The 18,892-nt window shown below is 42.4% G+C and overlaps 1 protein-coding gene across 6 annotated transcripts in view; it reads right to left on the bottom strand.

The window, feature by feature from the left end:
- Nucleotides 1-1,656: 1,656 nt before the first annotated feature.
- st8sia3 (ST8 alpha-N-acetyl-neuraminide alpha-2,8-sialyltransferase 3) overlaps nt 1,657-18,892 on the bottom strand; it is an 81,798-nt gene continuing 64,562 nt past the window's right edge. For all 6 annotated transcript variants that reach the window (XM_078424407.1, XM_078424562.1, XM_078424248.1 and 3 more), the window contains 3 exons: nt 10,896-11,018; nt 9,881-10,438; nt 1,657-4,556 (listed from right to left, as the gene is read on the bottom strand). In XM_078424407.1, coding sequence (XP_078280533.1) covers nt 4,271-4,556; nt 9,881-10,438; nt 10,896-11,018 — 967 coding nt within the window. In that variant the 3' untranslated portion in view covers nt 1,657-4,270. The remainder of the gene's footprint in view (nt 4,557-9,880; nt 10,439-10,895; nt 11,019-18,892) is intronic.

Genomic DNA, 18,892 nt, shown 5'->3' with positions numbered 1-18,892 from the left:
CCGAAGGACTCGTTACTGTCTGTCGATGTCCTACGTAATGGCTTCGTTTCGACTCAAAATCTCAGACCTGATCGTTTGTGAGGAGCGGCTACAACTCGTGTTTAGAACTATTCCAGTTCAGAAACTTCTCATCTCAGTCCAAAATAGCTGTTGTTTTTAATTGAGATCGTGTCCATTAGTTGTTGGGAAGGAACTGCAGGTGCTGGTTTACACCTAAGATCAACACAAAATGCTGAAATCTGAAGAAGGACCTCGATCCGAAACGTCACCCATCCTTTTCTCGAGAGATACTGCTTGACCCGCTGAGTTCTTCCAGCATTTTGTGTCGATTTTCCATTAGTTGTTAACTAGGGTGAGAGCCGCTCCGTGTCCACACTCTCACTCCCACGCACCCTCCACCACTCCTTACAGAATTGTTTCACCTTTCATCCTTCTAAATTCGAGGTAATGCGGGTGTGTGGTCTGGTCGTGCCCCTCAGCGAGAAAGTTTGGTAAATCTTCATTGTAAGCATGCTCAAGTTAATTATATTCTTCATTGAGTAAGAAAGTTACGCAATAGGTCAGTTGGTGTGTCGCTTAGGTTCTTAATACTTGCAGATTTTTTTTGTACGTTAAATTAACCATATGTAATAACGCCGATTGCTTTACCAATTCCCAACTGTTTACACGCGGCTGCAGCAAAGGATGGGTAGGTTCGCCTAGGCTGGGGCCCTACTTCCAGGTCCTTGCATTCTTTGAGAAATATTCTGCTTTTCTATGTAAAGGAAGGAACTGCAGATACAGGTTTACACCTCAGCAGGACATGGAGCTTCTCTGGATAGACAAAACGGGTGACGTTTCATAGAAAATAGGTGCAGGAGGCCTTTCTGCCCTTCGACCCAGCCCCGCCATTCTCGACCCGAAACGTCACCCATTCCTTCTCTCCAGTGACGCTGCCTGACCCGCTGAGTTACTCCTGCATTTTTGTTTCCACCTACGATTTAAACCAGCATCTGCAGTTTTCTTTCCTACCCCGTTCCTGCTTTCTCCCCATGTCCCTTGATTCCGTTAGCCTAACTCTCTCTTGAAAACATCCAGTGAATTGGCCTCCACTGCCTTCTGTGGCAGAGAATTCCACAGATTCACAACCCTCTGGGTTTCGGGTCGAGACCCTTCTTCAGACAGATTTTCTATTTTCAATTCTATTTACATTATTAAAAATGAATAACCGTAAGATCGTACGAGATAGGCGCAGTATTAGGCCATTCGGCCCCTCAAGTCTACTCCGCCATTCAATCATGGCTGATCTATCACTCGCTGCTAGTCTCATTATTCTACCTTCTCCCCATTACCTGTCACCAGATCTAGATGCAGAACCAGATCCTTCTATAGGGCCTCGCCCCGAAGCATCGTCTATCCATTCCGTCCACAGATGCTGCCTGAGCCGATGTGTTCCTCCAGCATTCTGTGCCCTCTCTACATTCCTGTTATATTCATCTGCCAGGTCCCTGCTCAGCAGGCGCACTTGCCTATAGATTTGTAAGTATTTTCGGCCCTCTTACCCAAGTCGTGGAATTATGCCAAGACTAGAAATGAAAACATTTTGAAGACCAGCAGACAGGTACGAATTTAAAATAAACTTTTATCTTCAATATAGAGAATTACATTCCTCTTTCAATGGACAATAAACAATAAACAATAGGTGCAGGAGTAGGCCATTCGGCCCTTCGAGCAAGCACCACCATTCAATGTGATCATGGCTGATCATTCTCAATCAGTACCCCGTTCCTGCCTTCTCCCCATACCCCCTGACTCCACTATCCTTAAGAGCTCTATCTAGCTCTCTCTTGAATGCATTCAGAGAATTGGCCTCCACTGCCTTCTGAGCCAGAGAATTCCACAGATTTACAACTCTCTGACTGAAAAAGTTTTTCCTCATCTCCGTTCTAAATGGTCTACCCCTTATTCTTAAACCGTGGCCCCTGGTTGTGGACTCCCCCAACATTGGGAACATGTTTCCTGCCTCTAACGTGTCCAACCCCTTAATAATCTTATATGTTTCGATAAGATCCCCTCTCATCCTTCTAAATTCCAGTGTATACAAGCCTACTCGCTTCAGTCTTTCAACATATGACAGTCCCGCCATTCCGGGCATTAACCTAGTAAACCTATGCTGCACGCCCTCAATAGCAAGAATATCCTCCCTCAAATTTGGAGACCAAAACTGTCTCACTAGGGCCCTGTACAACTGCAGAAGGACCTCTTTGCTCCTATACTCAATTCCTCTTGTTATGAAGGCCAACATTCCATTGGCTTTCTTCACTGCCTGCTGTACCTGCATGCTTCCTTTCCGTGACTGATGCACTAGGACACCCAGATCTCGTTGTACGTCCGCTTTTCCTAACTTGACACCATTCAGATAATAATCTGGCTTCCTATTCTTACCACCAAAGTGGACAACCTCACATTTATCCACATTAAACTGCATCTGCCATGCATCCGCCCACTCACACAACCTGTCTGTCACCCTGCAACCTCATAGCATCTTGCTCACAGTTCACACTACCATCCAGCTTTGTATCATCTGTAAATTTGCTAATGGTACTTTTAATCCCTTCATCCAAGTCATTAATGTATATTTCTGGATCTTGAGAAACCACAAGGCGAGGTAAAGCTGAATTAAATAGTAACTTTACACGCGCCATCAACCAGATACTATACTCTCCAACTCACCATAAACATCGCATTGCAGAAAGGCATAGCTTTCAGCCCAGCACACATTTGTTATTTCGACGACAGATCGATTACGTAACGCAATAATAACCTATTGTTATATTCGTTGGATATTCGACGTTTTCTTTCTGTAATTCAACTGGTCTGGTCATTGTTCAAGCGGACCATTCTTAATATGTTATGATCAATGAGAATGTGAAACATTGTTTTAAAAACCTCTATGGATTTAACAGCAACCCCACAAGTCAGTAAAACAAAGTTCTCATGTAACTTAACCAGTAATTTAATATAGATGAACATTCACAAGCATGAGGAAGTATATTGAAACTTGAGTTAACAAAATTATTCAATTTCCCAATACAACAGATCATAGAATCCTTCTTGAAACGTCTGCATTAAAACGTCGACAGAGGCGTATAGCAACCTTATAGTTGGTAAACCAGCTAAAGTATTCAATATAACTTCAAAACTTATATGATCTCTGTGAAAAAATGAAACTTTTTTTAAAATGCCGGTACAAAAGTAGTACATTCACCATCCATTTGATGATTAAAAAGTGCCAAACATGCGTACAAAAGACAAGCATGTCCACTTTAACAACGATATTCGATATAAATAAGAGTTGAAAGTTATTATATTTTATTTATGGAAATGCTTAAATAATCTATTATCTTGTAATCATCTAACATTCTACCGTTCACGATCATATCCTTCAAATCTAAGTGTCACTTCCCACTGTATTTTGTTCGTAGATTTGCCGAGGAGGGTAATACAATGTTTGCATGCTCTTTTGCCTCCAGTAATTTTATATATAAGAGGTTACATTTCACTTTACAGGCTGCTCGGCTTTTTGAATCAGAGTACACGGAGTCGATGTCAAGACGTAAAAAAAAGTCTGAAACTTTGAAAAGAAATATGAGGATTACAATTAAGTTAATTGTAGTAAACCCCGTGCAGACAATATTAAACGTGCAGTCTGTTTTGTTATTTGGCATCTGACAGGTGGGACCGAGTGAAATCACTCATTTTTAATATTTGCACCGCTTTTTAAAGACAATCAGATTTGTTTCAGCACTAAATTCATTCGCATTAACATCTATGACCACGCCGAATGTTATTGTTTATTCTTAATTTGATTGGGTTCTTTAGCTAACATGTTAGGCTTAACTAGTTGTTAAGCCTACGTTGCCGTCGATAGGATTGGCACGGCCGACCACTGCTGATGGTATCAGCTCATTTTCTCCCGCCAGTGTTCACGATACTGCGGCTCTACCTGTTGGAAAATAACCTTGTATAGACAGCTCCTCGTTATTCAATACATTCACTTGTATATGTAAAGGAAAGCCCCAAAATGTACGTCTAAGCGATTCTGGCTACTTTGAAATACAAAACATATGCTTGCTACCACAGTGCACGAAATTTCATGAACACGTTGGGCCCACAGTGTTGGAAATAATTTGAGATGTGTTCCACATAGCGTCGTCACGCATTGGATACATAATGCATTTGAAACATAAACTGAACAAGAATGGGAAAAACATACTTCGAAAACATCACATTAAGAGCCACAGCGTGAAAGGGTCAGTTTTGTCAATCCCTCGGTGTGCAGCTTAAACAACAGCTTGAATTCTGCTGGAAGTTGATGGGACTCTTGCCACTTGGTCGTGAATTTTGTTCCCTTCTTGTCATAGTAGTGATATGGCAATTCTTGTCCTGTGTTGGGGTCCCATGCAAAAGGCCAGAATCCGTACAAATGGATCTCTTCGCAAATGGCAGAAGCCAATGTATATACCAGGATGCCCGTGCTTAAGCGTTTTGGAGCCAGGTGCTTGGTTTTCCAATATCTGTTCAACAGTAAAACAGAAACATGGTAATAACTGTGCAGGAAGGAACAGCAGATGCTGGTTTACACCGAGGATAGACACAAAATTCCGGAGTAACTCAGCAGGACAGGCAGCATCTCAAGTGAGAAGGAATGGGTGACGTTTAGGGTCTTGACTGGAAACAGCACCCATTCCTTCTCTGCAGATGTTAATAAATATTTTTGTATGATACAAAATCATCGATATCACGATTTTTTTTGTCACGAAGAATATAGCCCCAATTTGTCTCAAATATTTGTCTCAAATATTGCCTTTCATTTGTCTTCCACTCAGCACTTTCTCTTGGTGTTTCGGTGTCTGCTACTTAAATTCTTTGCATGAGCTCCACTCTCTTTTTTTTAATTACATGGGCGTTTTATATAGTATTAGACCAAGTGGACCCTTGGGCCCAAACCTCTCCTGCATTGGTGCAGCACCCTCTCCCCCCCCCTCCCCTCTCCCCCTCCCTCCCTCTCCCTCCCCCCTCCCCTCCCTCCTCCACTCCTCCTCCCCCTCCCCTCCCCCTCCCCCCACTCCATCCCCACCAACCCCCCTTATCCTCCCTACTCCCCCTCCCTCCCTCCCCCCACCCCTCCACCCCCTCCCTCCCTCCCTCCCCTACCCTCCTTATGAGATAGATTTAAACTTTAAAATAACTTTAAAAACATAACACCAATTTCAATGAAATGTCTTCCATTAGCACCAAAGACACAAACAATCTCCCAGATGTACTAGAGGATAGAGGATCTAGGGAGACAGAGGAACTGAAAGAAATTTGCAATAGGCGAGAAATAGTATTGGGTAGACTGATGGGACTGAAGGCTGATAAATCCCCAGGGCCTGATGGTCTGCATCCCAGGGTACTCAAGTAGGTGGTTATAGAAATCATGGACGTATTGGTGTAGGAAAAAAACCCTGCAGATGCTGGTTAAAGCATTGGTGATCATTTTCCAATGTTCTATAGATTCAGGGTCAGATCCGGTGGATTGGAGTGTAGCTAATGTTATCCCACTTTTCAAGAAAGGAGCGAGATAGAAAACGTGGAATTATAGACTAGTTAGCCTCACATCAGTGGTGGGGAAGATGATGGAGTCAATTATTAAAGAAGTAATAATTGGGCATTTGGATAGCAGTAAAAGGATTGGTCCAAGTCACCATGGATTTATGAAGGGGAAATCCTGCTTGACTAATCTTCTGGAATTTTTTGAGGATGTGACTTAAAATGGATGAAGGAGAGCCAGTGGATGTAGTGTATCTGGACTTTCAGAAAACCTTTGATAAGGTCCCACACAGGAGATTAGTGGGTAAAATTAGAGCACATGGTATTGAGGCTAGGGTATTGACATGGATAGAGAATTGGTTGGCAGACAGGAAACAAAGACTAAGAATAAACGGGCCCCTGTCAGAATGGCAGGCAGTGACAAGTGGCGAGTGCAAGGCTTGGTGCTGGGGCCGCAACTATTTACAATATACATTAATGATTTGGATGATGGAATTAAAAGTAACATTAGCACATTTGCAGATGACACAAAGCTGGGTGGCAGTGTGAACTGCAACGAGAATGCTAGGATGTTGCAGGGTGACTTGGGCAGGTTGAGTGAGTGGGCAGATGCATGGCAGATGCAGTATAATGTAGATAAATGTGAGGTTATCCACTTTGGCGGCAAGAACAAGGAGGCAGATTATTATCTCAATGGTGTCAGATTAGGAAAAGGGGAAGTGCAACGAGACCTAGGTGTCCTTGTACACCAGACACTGAAAGTAAACATGCAGGTACAGTAGGCAGTGAGGAAAGCTAGTGGCATGTTGGCCTTCATAATGAGAGGATTTGAATATAGGAGTAAAGAGGTCCTTCTGCAGTTGTACAGGGCCCTGGTGAGACAACATCTGGAGTATTGTGTGCGGTTTTGGTCTCCTAATTTGAGGAAGGACATCCTTGCTTTTGAGGCAGTGCAGCGCAGGTTCACAAGGTTCATCCCCGGGATGGCAGGACTGTCATATGAGGAAAGTTGGAAAGACTGGGCTTGTATTCACTGGAATTTAGAAGGATGAGAGGGGATCTTATAGAAACATATAAAATTATAAAAGGACTGGACAAGCTAGCTGCAGGAAAAATGTTCCTAATGTTGGGGGAGTCCAGAACCAGGGGCCACAATCTAAGAATAAAGGGAGGCCATTTAATACTGAGACGAGAAAAATCTTTTTCACCCAGAGAGTTGTGAATTTGTGGAATTCTCTGCCACAGAAGGCAGTGGAGGCCAAATCACTGGATGAATTTAAAAGAGAGTTAGCCATGGTCACAATGAATGCTGGTGCTGGCTCGAAGGGCCGAATGGCCTCCTCCTGCACCTATTTTCTATGTTTCTATATTTTCTTTCCGATTATTCTATTCTTAATAAATATTGCTTTGCATTTTCCCATCGCCCGTCATGGTGGTTCTGAGATAGATTGTAATTCTGATCTTCTGGTAATTATAAGTGTACAATTTTCTCTGTCTGCATAAGCCATGTGCACAGTGGGGTAGATGTGACTGATTATAGTTTGGAAAGGAGTGGAAAGCCGCAGTGAGAACTTTGGTCAAACGAATGGGAGGAACCTGGTGCATTTGGGATTTCCAGCCGGATTGTTTGGAACCTGGGTTCTGTGGTTCTATGTCACCAGGGACAAAGAGATCAGCTCCATGTTCTGATGAAGGTCATCGATAAGAATGGGAATTCCGTTTTTCTCTCCACAGATTGTGTTTGACTTGCTGAATGCTTCTAGCATTATCTGTTTTTTATTGCAGAATACCAACATCTGCAGTGTTTGCTTTGCTTTTGGATCTGCCCCATTAGGCTGGCTTGGATAAGCTAGAGGTTGTTTGGACAGCGTTGGTTGGGAAATAAGGCTGATTCAACATCAGCACTTGAGGAGTAAGTTGCTGATGACCATGGTGCATGAGAAAAATTGATCGCCAGTCGATGTTTGTCAGCAATGGATACATCGATTAAATTTGCATAGGGAATAGTTTATTCCATATATTATAAGTCGCTAAATAATTAAACAATACTCATGTCTCATGGGTAATGGTTGCATAAAAAATGAACATACCATAAATTCAATTATTATAAATAATTCTGCTAATTTTCAGCAAGTATTAATGAATACCCAAAGGTTGCAGATTTCTATGTTTAGAGATGAAACCATGAGGGTGGTCAGCATCTTTAGTTTGACTGACGAAAGATGCAAAAAGCTGAAGTAACTCAGTGGAACAAGCCGCATCTCTGGAGGGAAGGAGTGGGTGACGTTTTGGGGTGAGACCCTTTTACGCCTTCCAACCAAAGTGGAAAAACAGACACTTGTTCTTTAAAATGGCGATAAATCGATGAATGCAAAAGGGCAAAGGAAGCAGTCCAGCCGCTATTTAAGGGATTGGACACGTTAAGTCAAGTCAAGTCAAGTCAAGTTTATTTGTCAAATGCACATACACGATGTGCAGTGAAATGAAAGTGGCAATGCCTGCAGATTGTGCACAAAAAAGAATTACAGTTACAACATATAAATAAAGTTAATAAAGTTACTATAGTGTAGACAAAATTTAGTCTCTGGAGTTGTAAAAGTTGACAGTCCTGATGGCCAGTGGGAAGAGGGCAGGAAACATGTTCCCAATGTTGGGGGAGTCCAGAACCAGGGGCCACAGTTTAAGAATAAGGGGTAGGCCATTTAGAACGGAGATGAGGAAAAACTTTTTCAGTCAGAGAGTTGTAAATCTGTGGAATTCTCTGCCTCAGAAGGCAGTAGAGGCCAATTCTCTGAATGCATTGAAGAGAGAGCTAGATAGAGCTCTTAAGGATAGCAGAGTCAGGGGGTATGGGGAGAAGGCAGGAACGGGGTACTGATTGAGAATGATCAGCCATGATCACATTGAATGGTGGTGCTGGCTCGTAGGGCCGAATGGCCTCCTCCTGCACCTATTGTCTATTGTCTATTTCTCAGTAGCTCTCTCATCTCAGAAAGGGAAAGCAGGTCGCTGCTTTGTATTTTTCCTCGCACCACCCTGGAGAACTTCTGTTACCCTCAATGGCTGAATGTCCATCCCAAGTATTGGGATGTCTGGAATGCGTAGGGAACAATTGGTTGTGAAGAATGCCGCCGCGGACGGTCAAATGTCCCAGGATAGCGGTGAACTGGGCTCAGACACGTGGGGACAATATTCTGGGTAGGCAACACCAACCAATAGAGAAGTGGCGGCGTGCACTTGAGTTCATGTGCCACAAGAGAGCAATTGAAAGATTTCCATTTTCAGATGTACTTTCGTGATTTTTGTTTGGAATTGGTTATCTCTAATGGTGGTAACGATGTTATAATTTTAACGTCGGGATCATGGAATGGGTGACGTTTCGGGTCGAGTCTCTTCTTCAGACTGGTTTGGGACAAAGGAAACGAGAGATATAGATGGTGATGTAGAGAGATAAAGAACAATGAATGAAAGATATACAAAAGAAAGTAACGATGATAAATGAAACAGGCCAAAGTGTTTGTAGGTACAGGCCATCTATCTGATCTCCCGGTTGCTGGACGCTTTAATTCTCCTTCCCATTCCTACACAGACCTTAATGTCCTAGGTCTCCTCCATTGTCAGAATGAGGCTAAACGCAAATTGGAGGAACAGCATCTCATATTTCGCTTGGGCACCTCACAGCCCAGTGGAATGAATATTGATTTCTCTCACTTCAGGTAGCCCCGGCATTCCCTCTCTCTCTATCTCTCCCCACCCAAGTCACACCAGTTTCTAATTTTCACCCTACAAACAGCTAACATTGGCTTGTTTCCTTTATCATCGTCACTTTTTTGCATATCTTTTACTCATTGTTCTTTATCTCTCCACATCACCATCTATATCTCTCGTTTCCCTTATCCCTAACCAGACCGAAGAAGGGTCTCGACCCGAAAAGTCACTCATCCCTTCTCTCCAGGGATGCTGCCTGTCTGGCAGAGTTACTCCAGCTCTTTGTGTTTATCTTTGAGATTAGTTTATTTTGGGATCATGATCGGTATGGACATTGTAGGCCGTAAGATATGTTCCTGTGTAGGAAAGAACTGCAGATGCTGGTTGAAATCGAAGGAAGACACAAAATGCTGGAGTAACTCAATGGGACAGGCAGCGTCTCTGGAGAGAAGGAAAATATGTTGCTGTACTATTCTGTGCTACAGAAATTTAATAGAGAACAAAGACGTCTGTTAATTAAAAAATAAACATAATACACACATTGTAATAATAAATATGTGCACATCTGGTATGGAGAAGTTCTTTAAACGTTACTCACTTATTGATATGTTGCATTATGTTCCCAGGCCACGCCAACTGGACCTTCAGTTGCGCTCTATGTTCCATAAAGAAATCTACCAACGTTCTTGTTATGGGAGCAGACGTGTGAAAGAAAAATGCTGGGATCCAAAGAATGGCTCCATCCAGCTTTTTAAGATTTAGAAAAAACCTGTTTCGATCTTGAATTGTGAATAGATTGTTGTAGTACTTTTCCAGGATGCTCGGGTTAAAGGTGGTGACATTCGTTTTGCTTCCAACATCACTCTCGAAAGTTTCGGTCGGTGCGAAGTTGCAACGGAACACGAAATCGTACTTGTCAATGGCAGCTCCGCAACTGCTCCCTGTCAGGATCCCACTGTTCCCAACAACTGCACAAGTGTTGTAGTGCATCTTTAATATAGGGGGGGCCTCGGGAAGTAATGATCGGAAATTATTGCTTACAGAAAAAACGTACTTGTGACTGGAATAGTCATAGTGCATCAACTGTCCAACTCGTACGTTTTTCTTAATCAATGTAAAATTTTTAAAAACATCGACATAGCGACTGATGTCTTTCCTAAAACAAACAAAAGTGCAGGGGACGAATTAGTTCAGGGCCGTGGACTTCAATTACAAACACAATATAAATGGCTAAATTCTAATAAAAACATTTTTTAGTAAAAGCATAATGTTATAATATGTTAAGGTTTCAACTGCAGAGAGGCAATCCAATCTTAAAGCAAATTGAACAAGCAAATACATCTTAATTAAAATGTTATAACTTTGAAACTGGGTTCCTAACTTGCACAACCATATCATAATCTGTTAGGATTCAGCCGATTTTGTCCCCCATCCTCTTATAATAATAAATTTATGTGTCACGCTGTAAAATTGTCAGATCTCCGAAAGACCAATTTTATACACTTGGAATAAAGTAACATGGAACAGTCTTAAAATACGTATAAAGGGAAATGAAGTCTGGCTCTTTTAGTTGAATTGCCCTCAGAAATGTAAACTTTGCACAAAAGATGTACCTTTGCTGTAAAAAGGAAGTTGTGTTGAAAGACCATTTTGCAAGTTTGCTGCGGATATCGTTACGATGGCCATTTTCAATTGGCAAAAAGGCAGGATCCAGAAACTTCAGAGCAAACTGTGACCTGAAGAAAAATTACCAAAGTTGAATTCGCATTGATGATTACTGCGCCAAGGCGTTATCTGCAGCAAAATCCCCAAGAATAGGAATTTATTTCCCCATCTCACGATATCACTATAATGGCATTTTCTTTGATATCTTAAAAAGATTACCCCCATCTGACAAGGTTATTTATATTTTAGATGAGCAGTTGTTTCTGTCAGAAACTTTCACTTTTCACTTTTCCCCTTTCTGCGTTCCGCAGAGACCGTTCCCTCCGTAACTCCCTGGTCCACTCGTCCCTTCCTACCCAAACCACCCCATCCCCGGGCACTTTCCCCTGCAACTGCAGGAGATGCAACACCTGTCCCTTTACCTCCCCCCTTAACTCCATCTAAGGACCCAAACAGTCTTTCCAGGTGAGACAGAGGTTCACCTGCACCTCCTCCAACCTCATCTATTGTATCCGCTGCTCTAGATGTCAACTTCTTTACATCGGCGAAACCAAACGCGGGCTCGGCGATCGTTTGGCTCAACACCTTCGCTCAGTCTGCTTTAACCAACCTCATCTCCCGATGGCTGAGCACTTCAACTCCCCCTCCCACTCCCAGTCTGACTTTTCTGTCATGGGCCTCCTTCAGTGCCATAGTGAGGCCCACTGGAAATTGGAGGAACAGCACCTCATATTTCGCTTGGGCAGCTTGCAGCCCAGCGGTATGAACATTGACTTCTCCAGCTTTAGATAGTTCCTCTGTCCCCCTATTCTCCCCCCCCCCTCCTCCTTCCCAGTTCACCCTCAAACTTCCTGTCTCCACCTATATCCTTCCTTTGTCCCGCCCCCCTGACATCAGTCTGAAGAAGGGTCTCGACCCTAAACGTCACCCATTCCTTCTCTCCTGAGATGCTGTCTGACCTGCTGAGTTACTCCAGCATTTTGTGAATACATACCTTCACTTTTCATAAGATCATAAGAGGTAGGAGTAGAATCCTCATGGCTGATCTATCTCTCCTGCCTAACCCCATTCTCCTGCTTTCTCCCCATAACCTGGCACCTGTACTAATCAAGAATCTATCTATCTCTGCCTTAAATATATCCACTGACTTTGCCTGCACAGCCTTCTGTGGCAAAGAATTCCACAGATTTACCACCCTCTGACTAAAGAAATTCCTCCTTATCTCCCTCCTAAAAGAATGTCCTTTAATTCTGAGGCTATGATCTCAAGTCCTAGACTCTCCCACAAGTGGAAACGTCCTCTCCACATCCACTCTATCCAAGACTTTAAACTTTTCCCTGACACATATGAAGTCTAAATTCCCTCTCTTCTCCTGTCACACCTTTTCCTAGAGGAATGTACTCATTTTCTCATTTATTGGTGTGCAATCATTGGGATTCCTCTCTTTCACAACTAAGCATGAGAAGCAGCAACATGAAAAATGAAGCCAAGGATGAACAAGGGTGTTTAGTTAACTGAAACCTCTGTCCCTGGAACTCAAATTCATTTGCACTATCTACTGAAAGTCCATAATTTTTTTTGTTTTATCCACTTCTCCAGATTAATGCATTTTTGCTCATCAGATATTTACAAAATCTTTTAAATGTGGTCATTTTAATTTACGTTCCCTAGCAGTGTCATCTCAGTTGCTTAGAAATATTCCAGTTAACATTGTCTGACGTATCTATTCTTTAAATAGTGAAGCTGCCTTTTGATTTTTACTGGAATATGCATTTCTACAATTTTCCCCTGAGGTATTTTCCTTTGTACATGATCAATCTTTACACTGCTTGCAAATGTTGATTTTCTTTGTATCCACTCCAATATGCAAGCCTTCAAAAATCTCTTATAGACAATAGACAATAGGTGCAGGAGGAGGCCATTCGGCCCTTTGAGCCAGCACCGCCATTCAATGTGATCATGGTTGATCATTCTCAATCAGTACCCCGTTCCTGCCTTCTCCCCATACCCCCTGACTCCGCTATCCTTAAGAGCACTATCCAGCTCTCTCTTGAATGCATTCAGAGAATTGGCCTCCACTGCCTTCTGAGGCAGAGAATTCCACAGATTCACAACTCTCTGACTGAAAAAGTTTTTCATCATCTCAGTTCTAAATGGCCTACCCCTTATTCTTAAACTGTGGCCCCTTGTTCTGGACTCCCCCAACATTGGGAACATGTTTCCTGCCTCTAACGTGTCCAACCCCTTAATATTCTTATAATCTTAATAACTTCATCTAAATGTGCCCATCAGTCTATCTCCAGTAGCTTTAGAATACCCCTTAGTCTGAAGAAGGGTTCCAATCTGAAACGTCATCCATCCAATTTCTCCAGAGATGTTGCCTGACCAGCTGAGTTGCCATCTCTTGCCCTCAAAGTTCAGATGACATTTTCCAGAATTTTATTCATTTTTGTAAATTTACTTTCTGCATTTTTCAACAATTGATCCATTTCCCCCAGAACATCCTATAGCCTGATAAGAGATCTCATGGATATGCTCACCAGGTTAATTCCCGGGATGGCGGGACTGACATATGATGAAAGGATTGGTCGACTGGGCTTGTATTCACTGGAATTTAGAAGGATGAGAGGGAATCTTATAGAAACATATAAAAATATAACATATTATAAGTGTAATGAAGATATGTGGGGCAAGTTTTTTTTACACAGAGAGTAATGAGTAGTTGAACTACTGGGGCGATGGTGGAAGCAGATATGATAGTGGCATTAAGACACTTTTAGAGAGGCATGTGGAAATGCAGGGAGTGGAGTGGAAATTATAACATTTCAAATTCTTAAAGGATTGGACAGGCTAGACACAGGAAAAATGTTCCTGACGTTGGGGGAGTCCAGAACCAGGGGTCACAGTTTAAGAATAAGGGGTAGGCCATTTAGGACTGAGATGAGGAAAAACATTTTCACCCAGAGAGTTGTGAATCTGTGGAATTCTCTGCCACAGAAGGCAGTGGTGGACAATTCACTGGATGTTTTCGAGAGAGAGTTAGATTTAGCTCTTAGGGCTAAAGGAATCAAGGGATTTGGGGTAAAAGCAGGAACGGAGTACTGATTTTAGATGATCAGCCATGATCATATTGAATGGTGGTGCTGGCTTGAAGGGCTGAGCAGGGCCGTTTTTACAGCATTATGGGCCCCCGGGCAAAGCAGTGTACTGGGGCCCCTACCGTTACTCTCCCCCACCCCCCTTTCCCTACCAGCCCCCCCCTGTCGTGCCGGCGAAAAGCACTTACCGAAAAGCACTTAGCGATGGACTTAGGGTGCTACATTATTGCGAAAAGCACTTACAGATCGCTGTGAGAAGCACTGAAAATGTTGCGAAAAAAGTACTTATTGAACCTACATTTTTAAAGTAGTATTTATTTATTGCAAGTCACTTAACATACACAGATCAGCATGGGGCCCCCGGGCAAGTGCCCATCAGGCCCATGCGTTAAGACGGCCCTGGGGCTGAGTGGCCTACTCCTGCACCTATTTTTCTATATTTTCTACTCCATTCTTACCCAGCTTTTAATCCAGCTCTGAGTACTGCTCTGGCTATTCAAGTATTTTAGTTTTATTTGAAGTGCTTCATTTGGCACAGAATGGGGGGTGAATAGCATTCTCAAAGGCCAAATGATAAAATTATCTGATGATTCATTACCTACTTCACTTACCTCTGATAAGGCCAACATATGGAATGTAGAACAATACAGCACAGGAAAAGGCCCTTCGCCATCAGTCTCCATGCTGATCATGATGGTTAATTAAGCTAATCCCCATAACTGCATGTGATCCCTCCACTCCCTGCATTTCCATATGCCTCTCTAAAAGTGTCTTAAATGCCACTATCTGCTTCCACCTTCACCCCAGGCAGCATGTTCCAAGTTCCCACTACTGTCTGTGTAAAAAAACTTGCCCCACATATCTTCTTTACACTTTCCCCCTCTCACCTTAAAGCTATGGCCTCCAGTCCTTGACATTTCCACCCTGGGAAAAAGGTTCTGACATATAAAAAGGTTATAAAGCTCTATCAGGTGTCCTCTCAGCCTCTGACGCTCCAGAGAAAACAATACAAGTTTGTCCAAACTCTCCTCTAATCCAGGCAACATCCAGGTAAACCTCTTCTGCACGCTCTCCAAACTTCCACATCCTCCTTTAATTGGATAACCAGAACTGTACACAATACTCCAAATATGGCCTAGCCAAAGTTGAAACATAATTTCCTAATCCTTTTACGTAATGCCCAGGCTGAAGAAGGCAAGCATACCTTAAGCCTTATTTACCACTCCATCTATTTATGTTGTCACTCTTGTGGAGGTACGGTCTTGGACCCCGAGATCCCTCTTACATCAATGCTATTAAAGGTCTTGTTATTAACTATATACTTTCTTTCCCGTCACATTTGACCTTCCAAAGAGTAACACCTGACACTTGCTTTCCCATCTGCCATTTCTCCATCTATTTCTGCAGCTGATTTATGTCCCGCTGCATAATTTGGCAGCTTTTCGCTCTGCCTGCAACTCCACATATTTTGGTGTCATCTGCAAACTTACCAACCAACTCATCTACTTTTACATCCAAGTCATTTATATATATATCACAAACAACACAGGATGCAGCACAGATCCCTGCGGAACTCCATTGGTCGCTGACCTGCAGCCAGAATAACACTCAAAACCCTATGTCCTCTATGGCAGTTCTGAATCTCGATCCAGATTATCTGTTTCTTATTTACCTTTGCTGAAAGGTACTTTGCTGAAAGGTTTTCATAACTTAACTGTTTGTGAAATTAGCATAATAGTCATGAAATTGTCCACATCAGATTTGTCTCATTTTAAACATGTTGCTAACTTTAATTCTGAAACTGTGCACACTACATTCATCGTTTGACATTTTAACTTCTCTGGTCTTCATTCCTCATTGTTGCCTGGCAGATAGAGACCAGCTAGTAAATGTTAATGTGTTGACTTTTCAGACCAGAGTTCAGGTGTACATTGAAATTGTGATCATGATAGAGAACTGCTGCACATCATTGGCTGTGAATGCTGCAGAATGAGCCAAGAATGTGAAAGGAGCAATTTAGGCGGCACGGTGATATAGTGGTTGAGCTACTGTCTTACAGCACCAGAGACCTGGATTTGATCCTGACTATGGGAGCTTGTCTGTACGGAATTTGTACGTTCTCCCCGTGACCTGTGCCTTCTCCGAGATCTTCAGTTTCCTCCCACACTCCAAAGACGCACAGGTTTGTAGGTTAATTGGCTTGGTATAATTGTAAAATTGTCCCTAATGTGCGCAGGGTAGTGGTAATGTGCAGAGATTGCTGGTCGTTGTGGACACGGTGGGCTGAAGGGCCTGTTTCCGCGCTGTATCTCTAAACTAAACTGAACTAAACTAAATTAAAAATGGAAGGCTATGTTTCTTATGGGTCATTGAGATGAATAGTGCTCATGTAATGTAAATTTAGCCAGCCCAATAAAAATAAATGTAATGTTATGTGCTGGATCATTGACCAACAGGAAATCATTTATTCTGTAGAAGGTTGTTAGTTTTTTTAATTGTTTTTATTCAGAAAAATAACCAGTACAAATTGAACTACTCAGCAGGTTAGTCAGCATCTGTGATGGATGATATTGTTATTGCTTCAGCTTCATCCTGATCCATCGGAGTAGCAGTTTTGCTGAAGGTCATCAACTTGAGAGTTAACTTTGTTTGATCTCTACAAAAATGCTGCTTTACCTGCTGAGTATTCCAAAAGTTTATTTTCTTACTTAAAATTTCTAGTAGTTTGCTTTTGATCTAACTTCGATTTTTTTTTAGGCTTTGTTAAAATATTTATCTGCAGATTAAATTTCTTTCTCTCCCTGAGAAGACAGTAAGAGTGTGTTGCCACAACTCTGACTCTTTGACCAGACCTGATGCCTTTTCTTCATCATAGATAATTGTGTTTTCTATTGTCTAGGTTCAGGCTCAGCAAATTCTTCACACAAGAACATAAGAGAAAAAGAGAGTAGGTCCCTTGGCATCTCAAGCCTGCCTTGGGCTTAAAAAAAGGCCCCGTCCCCTTCCGTGTCGGTTTTGCATAGCACTCAATTCCTCAGTCTTTCAAAAGAAAGATCAAATGACCGAGTCTGAAGAATGGCCTCGACCCGAAACATCACCTATTTCTATTCTCCAGAAATGCCCCCTGACCTGCTGAGTTACTCCAACTTTTTGTGTCTATAAAAGAGAGATCAATCTTCTCTGTAAATATCTCTAAAGCTCTTTACATTTCTGGCCATCCTCTGGCTCTTGAACACTATAAACACTAACTTATTTGTGGAATTCTCTGCCACAGAAGGCAGTAGAGGCCAATTCACTGGATGAATTAAAAATAGAGTTATATAGAGCTCTAGGGGCTAGCGGAATCAAGGGATATAGGGAGAAGGCAGGCAAAGGTTACTGATTGTGGATGATCAGCCATGATCACAATGACTAGCGGTGCTGGCTCAAAGGGCCAAATGGCCTCTTCCTGCACCTATTTTCTATGTTTCTATGTAAACTACGAACTCTCTTGGTTGCATTGGGGACTTTGAGCCATTTTTTGCACTAATATTGTTTTTCTTGAGTTATTGAACCTTATTTGTTTATTATATTATTTATCAAGGTGTGTGTTAACCTGTTATGTTGCTGTAAGTAAAGATTTCATTGTTTTTGGTATATATGGCAATTAAACACTCTAGACTCCTTCAGTTCTAATTTTTTTTAAACAAATCTTCTGATAACTCTTCTTTGGCTGATAATTCTCCTGTGAACTAGCATGAGATATTTTACTAAATGTGCTGAAGGAATAGACTGCTAAAGACAAATGTTAAAGGAGTCTGAGAAGCTGCACTGTACTATTTTCGTTTCAACAATTTCCCACAAATTATTATGCAGAAAACATGATTTTTCTTTAGTACGTACTGGCATTTGCAACAAAAAAAAAAGCTAATGCAAAATTGTGGCACATTAAAAATTTCTGCAATGTGTTGACAGTCCCTAACAAAGAAAAAATATTGGAATCGTTCCCATGAGGATAAATTGCACTCTTGGATCGGGCCTGTAAATGAGATATTAGTGCAAATTTTTGTTTTGAGAGACCAGCACATTCGTTATTGACTCTCAATTCTACATTTTCTTGTCTTTCAATTTCTTACCAACTTCAAGCTGGTTTTGCACAAATGTAGCCACTAATAGCAATGTTGCAGCTTTAGCACGGAACATGGTTTATTCCCTTCATATAGCCACCAGCCACATCTAATGCCACAATGGAACCCGGTTAATTGCCCTGTTGTTGATATATGCACCCACACGTCCACGTAAACAAAAGCGCCTATTCCCTCCTCCAACCCACTTAAGTTGAAGGACCTTCGCCAGGAAGATGCCGTGGGAAGTGGTGAACAAAACGCAGTGAATCCTGCGGCGAGCGGACAGCGCGGCCAGGGAACTGCAGGCACAGCGCTGCGGAGAGAGCGGCTGCGAGATGCACATCCGAGATGCTACAACTCGTTTATCCCCCCAAAACACCAAGCATCACCCCCTCCCCCCACCTCCCCAACATGGGGATTGACAGGACTCGACGCGGGGGCGGGGAATGGATTTGAAATATGCCGACTCAATAGTATTGTGTGATTGGGTGGGGAAGGGGATTGAACATGTCAGGATCATAACACACACATCACAAGCAGCGTGCCTGCACTAGCTGCTAGCAGGGCCTGCCTGCCAGCCTGCCAGCTTCCTTCCAGCAATATCATCGCCGCTTTCTTCCAAAAATAAACGATGCAGATTTCGCCTGTGTGTAGTGGGGAGGGGGGGGGGGTTAAAGGTTAATCCAATGGCCAATCGATTGCAAAACAAGGCGGGCATGGGTGCTTCATCTTATAAAACGT

This window comes from Rhinoraja longicauda, chromosome 1 (assembly GCF_053455715.1).
Source record: "Rhinoraja longicauda isolate Sanriku21f chromosome 1, sRhiLon1.1, whole genome shotgun sequence".
Classification (NCBI taxonomy): Eukaryota; Metazoa; Chordata; class Chondrichthyes; order Rajiformes; family Arhynchobatidae; genus Rhinoraja; species Rhinoraja longicauda.
Note: the sequence above shows the minus strand (reverse complement) of the source record. Positions and strands in the feature narration are given on the sequence as shown.